Below are 18,505 nucleotides of genomic sequence, written 5' to 3' on the forward strand. Positions count from 1 at the left end.
CCAGCTCCGCTCAGCCGCAGGGGCCGGGGGCGCCTGTGCCCCGCACCGCCTTGGGCGTGGGGCTGCCCGGCCCCGCTGCTGCCGAGGGGGACGGGACGCCCTGCCTGCGCGCTGAGCTCGCTAGAGCGCCCGGGGGGGACGCAGGCGGCAGGGCAGGGCAGGGCATCCCCCTGCCCCGGGAGCCGGCTGCTGACCGCCAGGAGCCGCCCGCCTCAGGCTTGGCCCCTCGCATCGCGTCCAGGTGCGACGCGCCTGCTGCTCGCAGCCCCCGCCCGCCGTGCCGCGGATGCGAGCCCCAGCAGCCTGCGCCGGGGGACCAGCCTGGCTTCCTGGTAAGAGCCTCCCCCCGCGCGCGCATCTGCCCCTCCCTCCAGCGGGGCGCTGCAGCGGCTCTGGGGCGCGCAGCGTAGGGACTGGGGCGCCGCCGCTGGCTGCAAGGGCGCAGATGCGCTCGGAGCCGGCGTGGGGTGCGTTGGGAGGAAACGAAACCTGCCGCATGTGGGGGTTGCTGGTAAGGGTGGGGGGGAGGGTAAGACAGAAATCTTCGACTTAAAGGGTCAGGAGCTGTAGGGGGCGGCATCCCCCACCCCCTTTCCTTGTGCGCCTATTGTTATTGGCTGCACGTGTAGTGATGGCACTTTGGGTAGCCAGGGGTGCAGCCCCTGTCATAGGTGCTGGAACTAGGGTGCTGCCACACCCCCTGGCTTGCAGTGGTTTCCATTATATCCAGGGTTTACAGTTTGGATCAATGGCTTTCAGCATCAGCAGCCCCACTGTACAAATTGTTCCAGCACCCTTGGCCGCCGTAGGCAACCACAACCAGGAATGTCCCCGATCCATTAGCGATGGCGTCCTGTTGTACCATAGCCAATTCTGGGTCATCAGAGTGCCTTGACCAGTGGCCCTGTCGCAGAGGCACTGGAACAATTTGTACAGTGGGGGTGCTGAGAGATATTGTAAATCCTGTGTAATGGAAACTGCTTGAAGCCATGGGGAGAGGCAGCACCTCCAGGACCCCCAGTTCCAGCACCTGTGCCCTGTGGAAAACAACAACTGTAAGATGACACTGATAGTATGCACCTGGAAAAACTCTGAATAGCATAACCCTCGGGCAGAAAAGGGGTCAACATCCGTGTTAGCTCTTGATGTGCCTGGGGCATGGCTGGCTCTGACATGGTGTCATAACCTTGACGCTACATTTTGCAGGGCTAATAGGAATGGGCCAAATTCTTCCCTCACTGCCCTCTAGTGTAAATCGAGGAGCAAAGTTTGATCCAGTATTCTTTAGTTTTTAAAAAATATCATGGTAATAGATTTTTTTTTTAATTGCACACATTCTTAGGTCCTATATATGGTCTGGGCACTACAGTGGTATAACTGAAAAGCTCTGATGCTGTAGCATCTTAGCATAGATGCTTTTTACATAGAAGGGGTTTTTTGGTCAATGCAGATAGTCCAGTTTTTCAGGAAGCAGTAGCTAAATTGATGGAGGAATTCTTCAATTCAACCCAGCTTCATCTACATTGGAGGTTAGATTAGTTTAACTGTGGCACTCAGGAATGTAAATTTTTTTACACCCCTGAGCAATGTTGTTAGTTCAATCTAAATTTTAAGTGTGGGCCAGGCCCTATGTATGCAGTCAGGCAAAAAACAGTAGCATCATGATAATAGATTTTAAAAAATTGTACACACAATCACGCAAAGAACATGATCAGTTTGGAAAATGGAAGAAGAGGATAAAAAGAATGAAATAGAAGCAATATTTAATTGTAGTGTCTGGAAACCTGAGACTTTTAAAGTATGCAGGTTCTTGTACTGTGGTCCATCACCTTAGTGTCTAAGTGCCTTCCAGGCTTGCATTAAGCACTGTGACTAACATCTGTCATGTATTTGTTCTCTCATGCAGTCCCAAGGGGGAAAAGTGTGTAGTAGAGTGTTTTGTTTTGGAATTTATTTAAATATATTTATTTAAATAGTCACATGTTGCTGTGGGTTTGTCAGAGAAGGCATGACCAAAGAAATGTGCCTCGCACTTGAAATGGAAGGTTCGTGATGGTTCTTATTTCTTAGGGGAGTTCATTCCAAAGTCTTTGGTCCCCCAAAAAGCTTTGTCTCCTGCAAGGATGAGCTTTACCATTAATATGAGTTCCATGGTTTTAGTGGAGTGCAGTTGTTGACCATGGTATGTATCGGGGGCAACGGAAGGTCCCTAAAAGTGAGGAGGGGCCACCAGCACCCAAACTGTTTCCCCAAGCTTTGATGTTGCCCCTTCTCCCTGAGCACCCATTGAGCCTCTTTCCTGGAGGCCCCTCCCATCTCTCCTCTTTGCCCCCCACCCCCATCGCTCGTCCTTATGGCTGGTAAAAAATGATGGGGCCTTGGCCCCTTGGCTCCCCCTGTTTCAGCACCTCTGGTATGCATCCTGAAGCTTAAGTGGATCTTCTAGATATCCTGGGCCCAGGTCATAGAGCACTTGAACCTAAAGGCTAAGACCTTGAACATGATTCAGTATTCTATGAGAAGTCAGAATAGGGAATGGAGAACAGGTTTTAGCTTTTATGGTAGCCTATGTTGCTGAGTGTTGCACGGCTGGAGCACCCGCGGAAAAAAATTAGCAGGTACTTAGCACCCACTGGCAGCCAAGCTCCCCTCCCACACCCGCACTCCTGCCCTGCCAATCAACTCTTCCCCCTCCCTCCTAGCACCTCCTGCCCACCACAGATCAGCTATTCTGCTGTGTTCAGGAGGCGCTGGGAAGGAGGAGCGTGGATGGGGTGCTCTGTGGGGGGTGCGGGGTGGGGCAAGGGATGGAGTGGGGACAGGAAGAGGTGGCGAGGGGGGGGCGGGGATGGGGTGGAGTGGTGGTGAAGCTTGCAGCGGAGCGCTCCTGGGGAAAATTAGAAGCCGGCCCCTGTGGTCTCATAGCCAACTTGAGATGTTAGAAAATGTTTCTTGTAGATACTGCTTAATTATAATAGCACAAATTTTACTGAACATATCACAGATAATATTGTGCCAATTAAAATAATTGTAAACATGAGATTTTTATTTTAAAATATTGTGATAATGAAATAAATAATGGGATGTAATGGCTTAATCCTGTAAACATACATATGAGTAACTTTACTGAAGTGAGTAGTATAATAAGACCTCTCATGTGAGTTAACTTACATGCATAAAATATGCACAACATCAGGTCCTAAAGCATTTCCTGGAAATTGATTGCCATCTTAGGGAAAATTGATAGCCCAAGGTGAAAAGATATAATTAAATCCTGGGCTGCTGAGGGAATGACAAGGCAAATTTTGTTAAAAAAAACTGTAAAAAAGTTTGATAAAAATAAATACTGAGCCTTTGTTTTCTTTAACATTTAAACAAACAGGTTTCTTTGTACTTGTCTGACTCAGATGTTATTTCCTTGTCAAATATTATATTGATATTGTGTGTTACTTACTAATTAATGTATTTTTCTTTATTTTTAATAAATAGATATATATTAATCTTTAAGAAAAATTTTCTGGTCACAATTTCCAGTGTTAATGCATCTGAAGAAGTGGGTATTCACCCACGAAAGCTCATGCTCCAAAACGTCTGTTAGTCTATAAGGTGCCACAGGACTCTTTGCTGCTAGTATAGGAGCTGTATCCCTAATTCTCCAATAAACAGTAGCTACCAATTAAATCTCCAAGTTGATGGTGGTGAAGGGAGGGATTATCACAATACCCCAATCTTATTTATTTATTTTATTTATTAGTGACTGCAAGAGGAAACCAATATTGATTATATGTCCTATATGAATGCAACACTATACAGAATAATAGCTTACATTTATGAGTAGTTACATTATTTTTTTTTTCAGTTCTCTGTAAATTGTAGATTCTTCTGTAGCTCTGATTATCAGGTCAGAGGAAATGTTCAAAATGGCTATTACTGAAGTAGAACACCTTTGTCTTAGGAAAGAAAAGTTAATTGTGCCATTACTACCCATTGACACAAATGTCTAGTTTCCCACGGAACTGGCTGAATAATGTTTGTTAAAAAAAATTATTTGACAAATATGATACATAGTGAATATTTTTTTAAATTATTTGCCTGGCTCTGTTAAGTAGTCTAGAAGTATAATCCAGTCACAAGTGCCTTAAAAACACTATTCACAAGCCAAATTTAAAAGGATGTACTTTGCTTCCATTTTTTAAAAAGTACATGTTTATTCTACATGTATATAAAATGAATTATCCACTAATCAAAGTGCCTGAAGTCAAAGAGACTACTGATGTGTTTAAAGTTAAGCACATACGTTACTATTTGCAGAGTTGTGGCCAGAATTCACACCCTCAGCAAATATATAAAAAATTAAGTGTTACAAGTATCTGGCAAATTTTTTTTTTGTAAGAAAAATGGTACTAGTTAAAGCACTCTAAATTCTTCTGTACATGATTTTCAGTATGCTTATAAACATGAAATATTCTGGATCATCTAGGACAAATCATTTAGGTCAGAGGTTCTCAAACTGTGATCCGTGGACCACCAGTGGTCCGTGAGTTCCATTCAGGTGGTCTGTGGATAGTTCCCTCTAAGGTGTGCGCCTGGGCGGCTGCACATGAAAGAATGAAGGACAGGCATGGCTCCACTAATTAGGTGCCTGGACCCTGGAGAAGACGCATATGTAAGGTGAGGTGGTGGCCTTGGGGGCAATAGGGGGTAGATAGGATGCAGTGGGGTCAGAATTGGGGGTGGGGAGAATTTGGGATGTACAGGGTTGCGGTGGCCAGACAAAGAGATGGCTTTCCCCAGCTTGGGGGCTTTGGCTGTCAGGGAGAGACCCCCCCCTTCTTCCCAGCCCCAGCCTGGGGGCTGCGGCTGCTGGGAAGAGACAGCCCTCCTTCCCAGCACCAGTTCAGGGGCTGCCGCAGCAAGGGAGAGAGGGCACATCCATCGCATTAGAAGGGTAAAACTACTGATATGAAAATGAGTTGTGTGCTTCTATCTCTAGAAAAAAAAGTTTATTATTATTATGTGTTTTTTAGATCACGCTTTTATCCAAATCACTTTACAATAGTTAGCTAATGGTACAAACGACATTTGATAATCTAATTAAGTGGTCCCTTGAGACCCTCTGCAATTTTCAGGTGGTCTATGGAAAAAAAAGTTTGAGAACCACTGATCTAGTTTATTGTTGTAGAAAACTTAATATTTTAGAATGGGAACGGCTAACTGCGGCCATTGGGAGGTCCACGCGGTCGTACCTGCGGACGCTCAGGTAAACAAACATCTCCCGGCGTGCCAGGGGCTTAATCTGAACAAGTTGTGAACCAAGTTTGGGAACTCCTGGTCTAGACTGAGCACTGAGTCCCATTGGGTAGATAGAAAGATTAACCTAAATAATCTATACAGAAGCCCCTGGAACCGCATAAAATGTCCCTAATCCAAGAACTATTGGAACTCATTTACAAAACATTTCTTAAACATTACATGAATATATTGTCTCATACTATAGAATTAGAATTTATAATCTCTGTTCCATGATGAGATGTCTTTGAGCTATAATGAATCTTAATTAAAACTGTCTTTAGATAGGTGTTTTCCTCAAAAAGCATTTTATAAAAAAAAATCAGATTTAAATTAAAAAAAATCCATTTTTTAAAAAATAATTGTTTTTATCCACCCTGCCTAGGTATTCATAGACCATAACCTTACTGTGCTAAGGCATTCTCCCCGAAGAGGACAGGGATACTGCCTTGAAACTATGCAACCAACAAATCTGCAAGGAATGCTGCTTCCAACACAGCAGGTCCTAGCAGTCTATGAAGTGTACCAGTCCCTCCATGCTGCCCTTTGCCGCTTTCTCATTTACCTTTGAAATGCAGGTCTTCCACCCTTAGTAGGTTACAAGACACAGTATGAAGATTAATTTTGCAAGTAGTATGTTAACTTGGTTGATGCTGGTGGCACCATTTCTGGTGGTATTTCTGCTGCTTAGTCAAGGAGTTTGTCATGTGAAAATGACTGTTTCTTTGGCTTCCCCCACTCTCTGGCCCGACATCCCCCCAACCCCCCAAGCTGTGATGACCTATCTGTGCAGTGGTCTTGGGGATGGACTTTAGCAAGTCTCTGAAGGGAAGGAGGCTGATGAATTTTAGCTGACACTTCTACTCTAGCCCATTTTCTTTGATTTTGGGGTTTTATTGGCTACTCTGTGCCTTTTTGTTTTCCTTTGGGGATTTTGACTGTGGGATTTTACAGACATAATTTTGGTGGACCACTGGAAAGATGGTGTAATGAGGCATGTAATGTAAATATATGAATGGTTAGTTCAGAATGTTGTTACTTCTAAAGGAATAGCTGCTTCATGAAATTTTGGCACTGATGATATTTTATCAATGTAGTAAAAAATCCTTTTCTGCTTGTCTTTTGAGATCTTTGTGCAATGTTATCTGAGGAAAAAAATACAACTTTTAGTTTGACACTACAAGTCAAGAAAAGAAGAATTCTCTTAATAACTTACATGTTAGTGGCCAGCAGTTAGCATTCTGAAAACTTTCCCTTAGAAATGACCAGCTGCTTGCCTCCCATGAAGAAACTATTACAGAGTATCTTAATAAATTTGAACCCAGTCACGATTGGTTCAGAAAGCTCAAATGAACAGGCATTGTGAGGATTTTCCATAGTTTCTGGGAAAGCATCCATTCTCCTCCCTCACTAAACTTCTGGATCATGCCACAGCCACTACTACAGCCTCAGGGCCCTTCGTTCATCCAGGGTGTGATGAGACATGAATTTCTCAATGGATTACTGGCTGCATACTTCCCCCAGAGGATGCCTTTTTTGCCTTCAGAATTTGGCCCTTTAGTGAACTAGTTTATGATAATTTGCTTCTTCAGTAGCGTCAATATAAAGGTGGAGACCATGTGTACTAATATGCAGTTATTTATATACAAGTTCCCAGCTGTCTTCATTAGAAACTATGTGCACATAAAGAATGTAGGATAATTATTAAAAAATATGTGATTTGTTTGAAATGCCAATTAAAATACTAAGATTTGGATAGCCAAATCGCTGTTCTGGAAGTCACAGTCTTGTTCCCAACTCCAACTGAAGTAAATAAGTATTTGAGGGCAGTATTTGGCTGTAAGATAGAGAATTTTGTTTCAGTTGGTTTGGCTGTGACCCCACAAGGTTCCAACCTCCTATTCTAGTAGGGTCATCTGTGCTGGAGGGTGCGTGGTGTCACTGGGGATGCCATCAAGGAAGGGCATCTTTAATTAATGATAAGATCTCTCTGTAGGTGCAATCTTGGCAAGAACTGCACAGCAGATGTCTTGAAACCAGAAATAAAAAGTTGACTACTTGTCTGGCTGTTGTCTGTGTTCATGAATCTGTTTCCCTATGTTAAGTTCTCCTCACGCCTTCTACGGGTCATCTTAATTATCACTTCAAAAAAATTTTTTCCCCTGCTGACGATAGCTCATCTCAATTGATTAGACTCTTCCTGTTGGTATGCATACTTCCATCTTTTCATGTTCTCTGTATGTATAAATATCTCCTGTCTGTGTGTTCCATTCTGTGCATCTGAAGAAGTGAGCTGTGGCTCACGAATGCTCATGCTGAAATAAATTTGTTAGTCTCTAAGGTGCCACAAGTACTCTTGTGCTTTTTGTGTTCATGGAGTGTCAGGAATCTTGGCGCTGTACCTGTGCCAGACTGGGCTCTGCTTGCTTTCTGGGCCATACTTCTCAGCTTTGTTCTCCCCACCCCACAGCAGCTTCCCCTCCACTTCTGGATGGAGACATGACTACATCTACACGTCATTGTGTTTTAATTCTTCATTTTAATCAGGACCTGTAATCATATTCGGGGGTGGGGGAACAGGCAGGGTTTAAAAAGTGTTGTAGTCTTTAGAAACTTTATATGTGATGTATTATTAGAGCTGAGCTTCACAGTATTATGCATAAAATAGATGAAGATTAGAATCCTGCTTTACACTTTAAAGCTATGTTGAATGAGGTTTACTAGTATCTTTGTCACTGAATTCAAATTTCACTTTACAATGACTGGAATTTCTGTTTTCTTAGCAGTTGTAATTTTTCTTTTGCCTATGAAGCCATTTGGCATATCAACTGTATCAATATGCTGAATTGTAAACTTGTGTCCAGAATTTTTCCATTTCATCTATCTGCGTTTGTTAACAATTGATCTCAGCGGGTTGGTCTAGTGATCGATGAATTGAGCATGTAGATGCCACAAGGCAGGAAAAAACTGAAACAATACAGGCCTCATAAAGTTAAGAATGCGCTGAATAATCTAGGAATATAAAGATAACTTTAATATGTTGTTGTTAGTGCCCAGTATAGCAAATGAATAGTCTGTGATTTACATTGAGTGGAAATGAGAAAATCAGTAGTTAATGAGAAACTAGTTTTATTATCATGGACACAATACAGCTGAGTAAAAATTGTGTTGTCAATCTCTAGATTGCTGATAACTTGATTTGTGTGCTATTAGCAGTATTGCACCTGGATATCTGAGCCCTTGGACACACTGTAACATCTCTCTCATTGTATTGCTGAAGTATCTCTGTTTCAGAGTCAACCTTAAAGTGGTAACAGTGGTATTTTTTAATATAATATATGGAGATATACCTATCTCATAGAACTGGAAGGGGCCTTGAAAGGTCATTGAGTCCAGCTCCGTGCCTTCATTAGCAGGACCAAGTACTGATTTTGCCCCAGATCTGTAAGTGGCCCCCCTCAAGGACTGAACTCACAATGCTGGGTTTAGCAGGCCAGTGCTCAAACCACTGAGCTATCCCTCCCCCCATGTAAAAAGTGAATCTGTTCCAGAAAGAAACCTGTCGTTAGAAAACAAGTAAAATAGATGATCTTGCACCAAAAATTGAACTTTAGTAGCTTTCTTATTCTGAAGAATTGCAGACTAACTTTAAAGTATAAGGCTTGGAAGGCTTATTATACCTTTTCGGCTGCTTTTAAGGAAAAATCTATTTTAATTTCACTCACATTTTCTTATAGAAGTGAGGTTGAATTGTGTGACTGTAAAGAGTACCACACAGAGGTTTAATCACTTGGACAAATGGTGCCAGGCTTATGCCCCCTAGCACTGCACATAGGGTCCTCTCCAGGTAGGATCTCCCCCTTTGTGCTAATTTGCCATTGCAGAACTATACCCCTCTGCCACTAAGCCGGCAGGGAAGCCTTGCTAAAGGGTTGCCAACCTTCTACTCACACAAAACCAAACACCTTTGTCCTACCCCGCCCCTTCTCTGAGGCCCTGCCTCGGCCCCACCCCTTATCTAAGGCCCCACCCCCTCATTCCATTCAACCTCCCTCTGTCTCTCACTCTCCCTACCCTCACTCATGCACTCATTTTCACCAGGCTGGCTCAGGAGGTTGGCGTGTGGGAAGGGGAGAGAGCTCTGGCTGGGGGCGTGTGCTCTGGGATGGGGCCAGAGATGAGGGGCTTGGGTGGTGTAGGAAGGTGCTCCAGGCTGGGGCCATGGGGTTCAGAGTGTGAGAGGGGGCTCTGGGCTGGGGTAGGGGGTTGTAGTGCGGGAGGGCTCCAGCTGGGGATACAGACTTTGGGGTGGGGCTGGGGATGAGGGATTTAGGGTATAAGAGGGTGCTCCAGGCTGGGACCAAGGGATTCAGAGAGTCGCTAGGGGGATCAGGGCTGTGGCAGGAGGTTGAGGCACTGGAGGCTCCAGGTGGCACTTACCTGAAGCAGCTCCCAGAAGGAGCAGCATGTTCCCTCTCTGGCTCCTATGCGGAGGCTTGACCAGGTGGCTCTGTGTGCTGCCCCGTCCGCAGGCATCACCCCCGCAGCTCCCATTGGCTGCGGTTCCTGGGCAATGGGAGCTGCAGAGCTGATGCTTGCGGCGGTTGCAGTGTTCAGAGCCCCCTGGCTGCCCCTACACATAGTATCTGAAGCAGGGACATGCTGCTTCTTCCAGGAGCCGTGCAGAGCCGCAGCAGGCAGGAAAGCTTCCTTAGCCCTGTTGTAATAGGACTTTTAATGGCCCTGTTAGCCGGGCTGACTGGAGCTGCCAGTGTCTCTTTTTGACAGAGCGTTCCGGTTGAAAACCAGACACCTGGCAACCCTATACAGGTTATGCACAGAGGAGATGGCAAAGACTGGGCAGATATGGGTGGAGGCTGGGATGGAGCACTTCATCCCTCTTCTGGTTCATGGAAATTATGTGAAAAGAATATAACCTTGTCCACTACAATGTCTCTTGTCTTGCTCTCCAGCTTTCCAGTTGAGGTGGTCATAGAGACTACCAGGGCTCAAGGGAGACTCTGCTAGTCAGTTCAAATGGTGATGTGCTGCTGATTAGAAGCACTGAGTGCGGAGCCTGCATGGAGGCAAGGTTCTCTAAATGGATGGCATGGATTTCTGGGGATCATCCAGACTTATCTTCCATCTAAATTAACAGAACACTGCCAGCATGGGCCAAAAGAGTTAAAGGTGCCAGCTACTGTCCATTTTTAAACACTTTGATACATGAAGACTTCAGCCTGCTTAATACCATGGCAAACACACTAGAAAATTAATCAGTCGTGACTCATGGACAGATGCTTTCCGACAGTTGGTCAGCCACAACAGCTATTGCTCTGGATCCTGACTTGCCTCGCTGGGCAGAGACATAATTTGGTTGGTCTGATCAGGTCCTTCTCCTTCACTGGTCCTTCTCTGACTGAGCAGAACTGGATAGGCTGTCTCCTCTCGCCATGATGCTGCCATGCGGTTAATTTCAGGATCAGGTGAAAAGCAGAGAGAGGACAGGTGGAAGATAGCATGGGCAGGGGGCAGAGTTGGAGGGGAGATGGGCTGTGCAAAAAGAGGCACACGAAGGAAGGGAAGACTGAGTAGGATCTCATCTGTATCATGTTGGGACCCTCACTGATGCAGCAGCTATGGTTAGGAGTGTGCCACTTTCTGGGCATTATAATGAAAAATCTCTTCACAGTGGCTGTTATAGTGTTGGTAGTTGTGTTCCCCCCATCCCCCAAAAAATCTCTTTTAAAGAGCCCCAAAAGGGGTGAAGATGGAACAGCTCATGCCTCATTATTTTGTCCACCAATTAGGTCTAATTTCTGGTTTCGCCTGCCTCAGGCATGATCTTAATACAGTATCAGTAGACCTCTTTGGTTAAATTAATTTAGTCTTTCTATCTCTTTCTCACATCTTTGTCTGAAACAGGCTGTTGCTCTCTTTATGCTAACTGAATCATTCTGGTAGTGAACACTTATTCCAAAAGCCCATGTTTATTTATAGACAGCCATCTTCTGTACAGACTGAACTATTAGAAGGCAGCTGTTGCTGTTTCTATTATCTTCAAGTAATCTATAAATACAGAGTTTCTGTCCCATGACTTAAATTTTCAAAGAAGCCTACGTTATTTAGGTGCCTACCTCCTATTGAAATGCAGTGGAAGATGGGCACTTAACTTCCTTCGGCTCCTTTGAAAAGCTCAGCCAGCCTGTACTTTCTGTACAAACTATTTTTACTCTTGGGTTTGATACAGTGGATTTTAAAAATGTAGGGCAATGCCAGGCCACTAATTTTTAAGATTACCAGCTATGGTAATCATGGTCTTATTTAAAAGTTGTTGAGACACTTTGGGCCTGTAATTAGGAGTTTCAAAGTTTCTTGTGTTTTTGTATTTTTCCTCATTAAATTGATGACTTCAGTAGTGACCGAATTCTTTTCCTAGATGCACACTTTTACACTAGAAGAAAATCTGCATTTTTGATACATCATGGTCACTGTAACGTTTGTAATAAAATTGTGGTATGATGGGATAAGTGCAGGGTAGAAATTGTAGGTATCATGTTCTTTGTGAGCAAGTTGATGTTCTGTATCTAGCTACCAGTCGGACTGGGAGAATTTGCTTAATCATTGTACATATATGAAGAAATAGCCATTCTGTGATTATGTAATCTTGTATTCCATTTTTCTCAGGGCATTTAAGTAATCGTTACATGGACTTGCACACTGTCTGATTATTAAGAAATAACTGTACACAGTTATTTCTTAATAATCAGATCTTATGCAGATCTGATTTACTCTCAGCCAATTGAAATGCCCAGGATTGGATAAGTGAGAAGTATGCCAATAGCTCTATAGCATTCCAACACTAACTGGCTGAGATGGTTCCCAGTTAGTAAAATGGCTCATATCCCCTGCACTGGGGGTTTTACACAGGGTGGATTTGATTTAAATCATGATTTAAATCACTAGTGAGGAAGACTCTATTTAATCATGGATTTCTACATAAAAGTCCATTCTTGTTGGTTGTTATAACATTAATACATATTCTTCACAACTCAGAGATAGATGTAGGTTTCATTTTTAGAAGGTACACGCTATACATTTTTAAGTGATTTATTTTGAGAACTTTTCAGATTAGTTTTACAGCTATGTCAGAAAATGAATGATTGTTTGGTTATTTCATTTACCAAAGGTAATTGAAGCAGATATTTATGAAGTCATTGGGAAGTGATCTCCAATTCAACAGAATAATCATTAATATTTGAAGGATTTTCTTGCCAGGCTGTATTAGGAGGAGACTATCACCAGACAGTCATGTAAATTGTTTTATTTAACTAAAACAACAACGTTATGTATTCTGGATTTTTCCTCTTCAACACCAAACATATTTTAACAAGACAAGCATATGAATTTTTGAAATAAGTTAAACGTTCAAGTTTTTTAAAATCAGGTTTGTTTTTGTTAAAATTGTTTTTACCTTAATTAGTTAAATGAAAAATTATAAAAAAAATCTTCAAATAACAAACCATTTTTGCTGTTAACAAGCATGTTATCTCTCGAGACACAAATCCACAGTTTGAGAACTGCAAAACTAAGCATTTCTGATGGTATCTTCTAGATTGAGCACTGAGTCCCATTGGGTAGATAGAAAGAGTAACCTAAATAATCTATACAGAAGCCCCTGGAACCCCATAAAATTGGGTCTCTAATCCATGAACTATTGGAACTCATTTACAAAACTTTTCTTAAATATATTACATGAATATATTGTCTCATACTATAGAATTAGAATTTATAATCCCTATTCCACGGTGAGATATCTTTGAGCTATAGTGTATCTTAATTAAAACTATCTTTAGATAGGTGTTTTCCTCAAAAAGCATTTTATCAAAAAAATCCTATTTAAATAAAAAAAAATATTTTTTAAAGAAAAATCATTGATTTTTATCCACCCTGGTTTTACGTATTAGCATAATTGTTTTCTGTATCTGAAAAATGAATAAAACTGCACTCCATTTCACTCAAAGGGATTACACGTTTGAATTTCTCCTTGATCTATAGAGTACTTCATTACTCTTATTATTAACTTATATTTCAATAACACTTAGAGGCCCTAGTCAGGATAAGGATATTTCTTTTGCTGTGCACTGTACAAACATAGAACATGTTCATGTGCAAATGCAAACAAAGCTGGCCAATGATGTCTTTTTTTTTTTTAAGAGAGTCTTAATCTTCTATATAATAGTAGTCTTCTCATTATTCGTTAAACTTGGATACACTGGTCAGAAAGCATATTAGAATCCTTATAAAACATGCCAGTGCTTTTGTAGCCATATTTTTTTTATTTGTGCTGTATGTGGTATTAGGCATAACATTTGTATCATTTTACAGTATTTTTTTACAAAAACGTCAATTTTTTCCTAGCACTGTATTTATTGTATCAATTTTAAATATTGTTCCCCAACCCAAATTGCCTTCTATGTTGGAATCCACGAGGGATTTTTTTTTTTAAATCAAGTGCTTCGCTATTTGTCCTGATTTTTCTGCTAACCTCTTTTGCTGTGTCTTGGCACGGTGTGCGTACATGCAGGAGTTTTCTCTTCAAGGCTTTCACAAACACCAGTGTATCATTTGAGGAAGTGTGAGTTTCTGCTGCCACCAGATGTCTCCTCTTAATATGCCTGAATTTGTAATTGTTCTTTATTTCCTATTAACACGTCTTTATTTTAAAGAAATTAATGAGGCAGATGTAAACTTTTGTACTGTTAGTGTTAAGGCATGCTGGGAAGGTTGGGGCTGGAGGGGAGGTGGAGGAGGAAGGGGAATTCCTTGATGAGTGTTTGTGCCTCCCCGAAGGAGGAATTTGTTTGTATGGGGGAACCCTGTCCCAACAGAAACCTCTTCTGGGATGGTGGCAGACAAAGAGCCCATCATTGGTGGTCTTCCTGCTCCACAGCTGACTGCTTCCTCTTTGAGAATGAACTGTGATGTGATCCAGGAGGAGGGGAACCTCCGTTCTTCAGCAGAGGGTTCCACATGTGAAGCCAACATAAAATGATTTATTGGGTGGGAGCAGAGCAGCACCGATTGATTCATTTAGTGGTGGTTGGCATTGTGGTTGGCTCAGTGTTCAGCCATCAGGAGACTGGGAGCTTTGGGCGAAAGGAATGGGAGATGGGGCAGTAGGGGGTGTGGCTCAGGGTACAAGTGTGCTTCAGCCTGGCTAGTAGTAGTGGAGGAAAGCGTTAAAGCCGTGGTGATACATTGTCACCACTGACCCATGTTGGAGTCAGACCAGTAACCTAGTTATGAAAAGATTGTCCTTCTCCTGAACTGGCAACTTCTTTAATGAACTTCTACATTTTATAAGGAGAAAGATGTTTTTAAAATGAAATTTGATCTACTTTATCCCTCAGGCAGGTCATTGTAATGCATATTTTATCTCAGACACATGCTCATGCAAAGTTTTTTTGTTTTTGTTTGTTTAACAGACTTATTGGAGTGTTTCACTTCTTGTTTAAGGTTGGTTGTGTGGGATGGGAAATACTATTTTTGATCCAAGGTAAATGCTCATTTCTGATATCTATCCTGATCAGTTTCTTTCCCACCTTCCCCCTCATACTTCCTCAGTTCCTTAAAGAGTGAACAGTAATGCTTTTGAAAAATAATAGAAATGTAGCAGGGGTAGACTTAAAATTAATGATTAGTTCCTGCATAATAGATGAGACACTGACGTCCTTGCACAGGTAAAATGTCTGTTGTCTCCAGTGAGGGATTTCATAAGTAAGGACTATTGGGTTCAGGATTTGATCACATTTTATAGATTGAATCTGCAGATACACAGAAAACACAAAATATTGAGCTTGGGACTTGACAAGTAAGTGAAGGAGGGAATGATTTCATACTCTTTATTTTAACATGAATATATATTGTAATAAGTTTTGATCCTTCAGAGGCATTTGTTTTCTGTGCCACATAAATCAGAGAAGACTGGATTCTGTCTTTCATGCTGAAGATCAAAAAATACTTCTCCATCTCCACAAAGGGAATCTGTGGGGCTGCAGGGGTAGAAAAGCTTATGAAAATGAGCTCCTTGCCTCCCATTATTTTCTTCCTGATTCTTGACACTGTCTACAGTACTGTAGTTCCAATAGTGTGGCTTAGCTGAGTGGGTCTGCATGGAGCTGGCCAAGGGCCCCTTTAGCCCTTGGTATATGTTAGAGCAGGGGTAGGCAGCTTATGGCACATGTGCCGAAGGCGGCACGTGAGCTGATTTTCAGTGGCACTCACACTGCCTGGGTTCTGGCCATAGGTCGGGGAGGGGGCTCTGCATTTTAATTTAATTGTAAATGAAGCTTCTTAAACAATTTAAAAACCTTATTTACTTTACATACAACAATAGTTTAGTTATATATTATAGACTTACAGAAAGAGACCTTCTAAAAATGTTAAAATGTATTACTGACATGTGAAACCTTAAATCAGAGTGAATAAATGAAGATTTGGCACACCACTTCTGAAAGGTTGCTGACCCCTGTGTTAGAGCAAGTAGCCTGTTGTGCCCAGCTGCTGTGGCCTCAAGGGTCTGTTGTACAAAGCAGGAGTAGGCAGTGTTCTGGCATTCTCTCTCTCCCAAAGGGTGTGTGTGTGTGCGCGCGCGCGTGTGCGCCATCACCCAGCAGCTACCGTGGATTTCTTTTTTTAAAAAAATTTGATTACAGAACTGTGTACTGAAGTCACAGTACAGTTTCTTGAACAGTACTAGCAGTGGTAAAGACTGAGCCAGGAAACATGACAAAATAACACTTTGAAGAATAAATCTGGAGACCTTAGTGGCTTGTCACTAGAGTTACAAAGCAAATAGAAAAACCTCTCACTTAGCTGAGGGCTATTGTGATTGATTGGAAGATGATTAAATTCCCTTGTGTAAAATCTGTTCATGTTAAGGTGATCTTTTTTAACAGAATTCAGAATTTCCCCTGAATAAATTGACTTCTGCATTTTATATCTAGGTTGTGTAAAAGAAAAGGTCCCTCTTTGCAACATGTAGCAAAACTTCTTGCTTTATAAAATTTGGTAGATTTTTTTAATGTAGCCATTTGGATGCAAACACTTCATGTAACAATCATACCTAACTCATTACAGGAACATGGTTTATTCTTGAAAAGAAATTTCACTGCTTATAGTATTCCATGTTAGTATATGGAGCACATTTTCACTGTTACATATAATAGAAGAGTCTCACATGAAACAGGAAGCATCATAGTACAATCAGGTTTCGTCATCGTGTTTCTAACGTCCTGTCCTGAGAATTTTAATTTGGCTGAAGTTTAGAGTCTCTAGAGTAGAACCATTTTGGGGTGTACATACAACAGTAAATGCGAGTGAACCAAATTTACATTTTGGATCCAGCTTTCAAAGTAGCATTGCAAAAACTTGCAAGTATTATGCACACATCTGCTTGAAAATTTAGGCCTTAAAATCCAATTCACAGACTCATAGTACACTTAGCAATGATTGTAAAGAGAACCAGGGCTGGCAGTGGAAAAAGTGGGGATGGACCCAAGCAAGAATATATAGTCAGTAAGACTTATTAGGTAATTATAATGACTGCAACAATGTAGAATTAGTTATCTAATCAAAGGGAATAAGTAGATTAGTAAAGGAATTTACAAATAAATCGAAGAGGAAACAAAACAAAAAAGAAAACTGGCCAGTTAATAACTGGGGTGAAATTGTTGACTCTAAGATGGTTAAGATAATGGTTAAAACTAAAGGCTGACCTAATAGATATGATTAGCCTTTGGAAGGCAAAGACAGGAAGTAATGGAGTCACAGAAAACATAACTAATTATTTCTTTGTAAAAAGGCACAGAAAAACAGCCCTAGGAGCTGCTCTAATTTCTGCCAGGGTTCAGACTAGCCTCCAGAGAGGGAGAAGTCCACATTAAGTCTTTGCTGCAACTCTTCTGAGTCTGGGGCTTCTGTGATGAACCAGTCTAGCCTTTAGACGTTTGTAATGTGCATTTTCTGTATTGCACAAAACCTTTGACATTCAAGACCAATCTTCTAGCTTGAGCACTGAAGTGTTAGGAATTAGAATGCCCACCTTACCAGCTTCAGATTCGTATTAAAGTATAATTTAATGAATCATTTCCTTGTCAGAAGCAGTTTTTGTTGATGGCCACAGCACTTTTAAATATTTGCCTTTACTTGTTACTATTTGCCTTTACTGGCGGGTTGTGTTAACTCATATCTCTTACATGCTGAGTGCAGTTTTCGATCACTTCTTGCAATTAACCAGTGCTAGATGGTTCAAATAGTGCTAGAAAGATTTCATATACTTTTAGTTACTAAACATGTAGTTTCCATATTAAGGTAGGACAGTTGCCTGATTTAATTTATAATTATAGACCTACTAGAAAAACGTGCTCAAATTCACACTGTACGTAGATACATTTACCATGGCATATGCAGATGGAAAAACAAATGCACTTATTAGTCTCTGAACTTTTGATTTGGACTCTTTCTGCCCCCCCCCCCGCCCCCCACTTAGTGTTTGAAAAGTACTAGTTTATCATTTAAATTACAACTTAACAAAATATAAAATCAATTTATTTTAAAACTACTTAATATACTATTATATACTGAGGCCACTTGTAGTAACATGTTTATTAAAATGCACAATTTGACTTGTTTGTGTTGTGTTCGATTTTAAACTGTTACGGTACTTGGCATGGCGTAAGAACAAGATGTTTGAAGATATTTCCAGTTAAAATGACTTCATTGTCATATTTCATGTTAGCACATGGCGACAATCAGAATATTTGTACTGAAGTTCCTCTTTGCCCATTAAACCATGACTCATGGGCTGGGAGGCAGGGGGAGGTAATTAACTGCTAGCACTGAACATTACATTGATTTTTTTTCTGCCCTCCTCCCCTGCACCCCCCCCCCCCCCATTTTGTTCTTTGTGACCAGATGGAGAGATTGAAAAGAAATAGTAATCTTCTTGGTTTGCAGACCATGGGCAACATGGAACAGCCATTCACTGTTAGTTCATTGGTATGTATTACATTTTGATATTTAATGCTTTGGCATCCAGAGTTTCAAAAAAGCAGCGAACTATCTGACACCACCCACACTAGTTTAGTTTTGCTGACCGCCAGCTCAAGGGTTTTTCCAAGGTTCTAACCATCTTTCCTGCTACCACCCTTAT

At 41.6% G+C, this 18,505-nt stretch overlaps 1 protein-coding gene across 5 annotated transcripts in view; it reads left to right on the forward strand.

Annotated features, from left to right (window-relative positions):
* The first annotated feature begins 221 nt into the window (after positions 1-221).
* The window catches only part of STAMBPL1 (STAM binding protein like 1), a 40,929-nt gene continuing 22,645 nt past the window's right edge, over positions 222-18,505 (forward strand). Inside the window, exons 1-2 of one of the 5 annotated variants that reach the window (XR_007775151.1) lie at positions 222-332; positions 18,268-18,351. Coding sequence is in view for 3 of the 5 variants with exons in the window: in XM_050959538.1 (XP_050815495.1) it covers positions 18,268-18,351 (84 nt within the window). In the remaining 2 variants the exon portion in view is untranslated. The remainder of the gene's footprint in view (positions 333-18,267; positions 18,352-18,505) is intronic. The other 4 variants (XR_007775150.1, XM_050959538.1, XM_050959539.1 and 1 more) reach the window with 4 other exon arrangements.

The sequence above is a fragment of the Gopherus flavomarginatus genome, chromosome 6 (genome assembly GCF_025201925.1).
Source record: "Gopherus flavomarginatus isolate rGopFla2 chromosome 6, rGopFla2.mat.asm, whole genome shotgun sequence".
Taxonomy (NCBI): Eukaryota; Metazoa; Chordata; order Testudines; family Testudinidae; genus Gopherus; species Gopherus flavomarginatus.